Genomic DNA, 5,278 nt, shown 5'->3' with positions numbered 1-5,278 from the left:
ACCACAATCGAATCCATCACAAACCCACACAAAACTCACGCAAACATCACAACCGATTCGAAACAGAACAAAAAGGTAGTAACTTTCTTAAACTCTTAGATCTAAGGTTATAGGTATTGTTGTTGGAAATTTTAAGACCATAAACGAGTAGAGGAGAGTGAGCAGAAGAGAAAGCCGAAAAAAATAAAAAAAGAAGGAGTTTTTAACTCCGGCGCGGTGGCGCTGCCGCGAAAACTCCTCGGCCACCACGCCGGAATTCATTCCGGCCACCTCTTACTCCATCGAAGAAGACAACAGAAAGATAGAGAGAAGGGAGAGAGTTTAGGATGTAGAGAGAGAAAGGAAGGGCTGGAATGAATTTTTTGGGTTGAAATATTTATTTATAGCATCTTTTAACCCGACCTAGTTTGTGACCCACGAACCAGCCCAGCGCCCTTCTCCCTGTTTCAAGCCCATTCCATTTCTGTTACTTTCTGCACCCCCCTTTTTATTGCCTGCACACCCCCAGTATCTAACTTTATTTATTTTGCATGCATTTTAACATTCTCTTGCATTTTTATATTTTCTTTTGCATTTTATTCTTTTACTTCATGTTTATTATATCATTATGCATATTTAAATTTCGTCATTAAATACAGACCTCAATCCAGAGTGCTCTGGTCCTTGTTAATTAAATTAATCCAGAATGCTCTGGTCCTAAATTAACTGTTAATATTACATTATTCTCCAGAACAATCTGGTCCTTGTCAATTGAATTAATCCAGAGTGCTCTGGTCCTACATCAACTGTTAATATTATATTTCTGCTTATATAATCGTTCTCCAGAGTATTCTGGTCCGTGTTAAAATAACCTTATATTTCAGCTTAACATTATTTTTCTCATTATGCTTATATAATTTTCATATCATTATTCAAAAACAACAAAAACATGCAAATATATCAAAAATCACAAAAATATTTTCATAAACAAACCTTGATCTTAAATCAAGTGATCGTTCATTTTATTTTCTTTCTTAATCAAATTTCAAATCAACTTTAATCCTACTTTAAACCTATTTTCTTTCAATATCAAAAATACAAACAAATCCCAATTTGCCACTTGGATTTTCACTTTAAAACCTTTTTCAAAACTAATAAAAAACACAAAACAAATCAAACGTCAATTTCTACCCCGAACTACGAGGTTTTGATCCCTCACGGGTACGTAGGCAAAGGACATGCGTCCTTCCAAATCAATAAAAATGTAGATAAATTAGGTCTCTATTTTCTTTTATCATTGCAAATTTCATTTTTTAAAGCAAGCAAGTTTATAGCACAAAAGTTAAATAAAATCAAGAGGTTCTCGTAGAGTACTACGAATATTTAGGGTGCTTAACACCTTCCCTAAATATAACCAACCCCCGAACCCTTAATCCCTAAAAATGTGGTATTTGAACCTTTTTCCACTTTCTTTTGAAAAGAATTAAATGTTCAGTCGTGAAACCAAAAGCGGGTCAAACGCCATTGGAATGGCCTTTTGACCGTCCGAAAAATGACGCGACAGAAATGGCGACTTCACTAGGGAATAAAAGTAAGAGGGTTAAGCCTAACTTGGCATTATTTAAATTTTGTGCTAAGCTTGCAAAAAAAAAATTAAATAAAAGATGGAAATTACGTGTATGTTTGTTTTTCCCTTTTCTTTTAACGTGAGTGGTGAGATAAGCTCTATACCCGAGCTTGAGGGAAAATTAAGATAGGACGGTGGTATAATCATAGTGCTTTGCCAAGAGTGAGTTTTGGTTATAGCACATGTGATAACCCCACTCAACTCAGGGATCTTGGAAACATACAATGTTGGCATAAGTATTCGTGTTTGGCATGTTATTTTCAAGTGACCGCTAAAAGTTGAGAACCTTTAGTCACTTTTAACCCCTCTTGGCCTTTTAGGACGTAGTGCGGTGGCTAATCATGAGTAATCTTGGTTTAGTTGATACGCGGTACTACACTCAGACGAGACTTTCTTACGACCGTTGTTGGACCGGAAGCATTTCCGCAACCCGACGACATTCGAAAGCGGTTAAAAACTCTGAGAATTTGGTAGAACCCTCGTTACAAGTGCAAATTAAACCATAGTCCTTACCAAATGGCGTTGTTATCCTTGGCTCCAACATATGGACTTAAACCTCACCACGTTTTCACTGTTTGTGTAGCATAATCATGCATACATGCATAAAAACTTTTCTCATCAAAACATCGAAGGACTTAGATAAGTTTTTGTAAACATCAGAGATATTCCACCTTGTAAAGAGGAACCCTAAGAAATGCAAATTTTAAAAAAATCTTAACTAAGCTTTTGCTTTTATTAAGAACTTCTTCCTTGGTTTCGTTCTTACCTTTTGAAAATAGAACCGATTGCAATATCTTTACAAATTTTCAAATGAAATCATGTTTATCTGCGATGTTTACAATTCACCTTGACAAATCTCTCGATAACAAAAAAATTTGTACATCTTTTGCATAAGCATTTCATACATCATGCTACAAATTCAAAGTCTCACACAATTTTCTTTTCTAAAAAGGTCAACTCATTTCAAACAAAGTGGCCCGACATACTCAGAAAAGACCTACTCGCATTCATCGCACTCGAGCTTACATCAGAAGAAGGATGTCATCCACAGAACAAGAAAATGTTGAGCTTAGAGGGGAAGTTGATCGTCTAAAGCTTGAGTTGGAGAAGCTGTCAATCATGATGGACGTTATAATGGCTGAAAGGGAACAAGCAGTAGCCTCCGAGCCAATTCCTAACAGGGTCGTTTCCGCTACGGCTGAGGGTATTTCATAGCCAATCGCTACTGCTGCGGCATCTATTGGAATTTCGCAATCTCTTGAGGTGGGCTGCTCATCAGGTGACATGTACAATGAGGGTTTCCATCCTCCGTGTCCTGAAAGATTTACTTTTAACCCTCTGTATTACATGCCAAAAGGTTATCCATGGGGTATGCCACGTATGCCTAACGAAGGTCTACGTCCCGGGGCTAATGAAATCCCATTTCCTTACGGTCAACAGTTTCCCCAAGCCACTGTAGCACAAGCAGGACCTGCTGTCCATGCAACTCAGCTAGAGAAAGGACAAATTTATCATTCGGGTAGTGTACTGGGTAATGATCGAATGGGCAACATGGAAGAGAAATTGGAAGCAGTACATAAAGAGTTGAGGAACGTTCGTGGTAAAGAGGTGTTTAATCAGAATGTGCATGACCTCTGTTCGGTCCCAGACATGGTAATACCACATAAGTTCAAGACACCGACTTTCGAGAAGTACACGGGAGAAACTTGCCCGCAAATGCACTTAACCATGTACGTAAGGAAGATGACGGCTCACAAGAAAAAGGAGCCCCTGCTTATCCATTGTTTCCAGGACAGTTTGGCTGGTCCTGCACATACTTGGTACATGAATTTGAAGAGCGTTACTGCTTTTGAGGAACTGGCAGACGCTTTCCTCCATCAGTACAAATACAACTCATTTCTGGCACCTAATAGGAAGGAGCTGCAATCGATGACACATGGCCATAAAGAGTCATTCAAGGAATATGCTCAACATTTCATTCATAAATCTGCTCAAATCCCCCCATCTCTAGATGAAAGGGAGTTATCTGATTTATTCTATGAAACTCTGAGCTCTTTTTACTCAGAGAAGATGCTCGCCTGTGCTTCGCAAAAGTTTACTGACATGGTAGACATGGGAGTACGCATTGAAGATTGGGTCCGGAAAGGACATATGGCAAAGGAAAGCGGGTCGTCAAGTGGTTTGTCAGGTGACTCATCGGTTGGTTCATCTAGTGGTAATAGGAAGTTCGGAAATGGATATCTGAAGAAGAACACTCAGGAAGTGGGCATGGTGGCTTATGGCGGATATCAGCCTGTGTATCCAAACTATCCCTATGTTTCCAACATCGCACCACAAAGACCACCAAGGCCTCAGGGACCTCCACAGTATTATCCACCATTGTACCAACCGAATCATCAACCACGTAACCCTCAGCAATTCCACCAACAACCATATTCCTATCCACCACCTCAACAACAGCATCGTCCTCAAGCTCAACAATAGCCTCGCCCTCCTAGATACCAATTCCCTCCTATACCTGTGTTGTATAAGGATTTGTTACCCTCGCTACTCGCAAGAAATTTGGTGCAACTCAAGGCACCCCCTCGCATGCAAAATCCTTTACCTCACTGGTACCGTGCCGACCGCACCTGTGAATTCCATCAAGGGGCGCCGGGGCACGACGTTGAACATTACATTTGTCTTAAGGAGGAGGTCCATAAATTAATTCAGAGCAAGGAGTTATCCTTCACAGACCCGGATCCAAATGTGCATGTCAATCCGCTACCAAATCATAATATCTAGTGTTTGTGACACATGGAATGCCCAGCCGCAGTCGGATTGTCATCGATATTTTCTTCCTCTACTCAATTGTTCAAGAAATATGTTTGCTTGTTGTTTTATGCTTTTTTTTTTTGAGAAAAAATCCTTTCGTCCCGCCCGAGACTTAAGTGAACTTGTGTAGCGGTTTTTGCTTCATGTATTTTTCATCATTAATAAAAAGGCGCTTTGATTCCGACTTTCCTTTTATTTTGTGATTTTTCTGGAAAAATGGTAATACAAAAAAAACCAAAAAAATTTATTTTCCTTTAAATCACTTCCATATATCTGCATAATCATATATATCAATAATCAAATCATGAATTAATAAACCCGTTGAACACTTTAATCATGTACTCTCTTTCGACTTTGAGTTCCTTGTATCCAAGGCTAAAGAGCAGGATGATGAAGAAGTTTCCAAAAAGATATACTGTCTACTGGGGCATCTTGGCCATCGAAGCTGCAAATATCAAGAAAGATTGTCCAGAAGAGGACTTTCATGTGAAAGAACTGGCACGAGATGCTACAATTTGCCTTGCATGGGTATTGTACTTCAGTACACACTTCAATAGGGGCAATCCCCCTCCATCCCTCAGTATACAACATAAAGGCAATGCTTCTCATGGAAGTCAAAGTCCCGACAACGGAAGTTCCAATGAAAAGATTTAAAATTGTTACCGCCGTATGTCTTGGACAGTTATATCAAAAGGATAAAGCAAGTATGCGACAAAAAAAGGTTTTTCCCCGTGAATGTCAATAAAGTGGGTTTGTGCTCAAAAATATATAACCCAATGTCGGAGGCAAATGGTTGCCAAATTACAATGGATGGCGGCAAACTCACACATCATATGAATACTGATGCAGTCAAGCAAT

At 39.3% G+C, this 5,278-nt stretch overlaps 1 protein-coding gene across 1 annotated transcript; it reads left to right on the top strand.

Moving 5' to 3' along the window:
• Positions 1–2,644: 2,644 nt before the first annotated feature.
• LOC146929566 (uncharacterized) lies at positions 2,645–4,090 on the top strand. Its single transcript, XM_085707357.1, has 2 exons — positions 2,645–2,810; positions 2,886–4,090. Exons 1-2 carry the CDS (start codon positions 2,645–2,647, stop codon positions 4,088–4,090), a joined length of 1,371 nt encoding a protein of 456 aa, XP_085563483.1.
• Positions 4,091–5,278: the final 1,188 nt, after the last annotated feature.

Source organism: Medicago sativa, chromosome 4 (assembly GCF_051527215.1).
Source record: "Medicago sativa cultivar Bolivia chromosome 4, Bolivia_mono, whole genome shotgun sequence".
Taxonomy (NCBI): domain Eukaryota; kingdom Viridiplantae; phylum Streptophyta; class Magnoliopsida; order Fabales; family Fabaceae; genus Medicago; species Medicago sativa.
Note: the sequence above shows the minus strand (reverse complement) of the source record. Positions and strands in the feature narration are given on the sequence as shown.

Excerpts from the sequence above, each read along its gene's own strand:
- LOC146929566 (XM_085707357.1), top strand. The coding sequence starts at position 2,645 with ATGTCATCCACAGAACAAGAAAATGTTGAGCTTAGAGGGGAAGTTGAT. Across the intron at positions 2,811-2,885 it reads CGTTTCCGCTACGGCTGAGG|GTGACATGTACAATGAGGGT; the intron begins GTATTTCATAGC and ends GCTGCTCATCAG.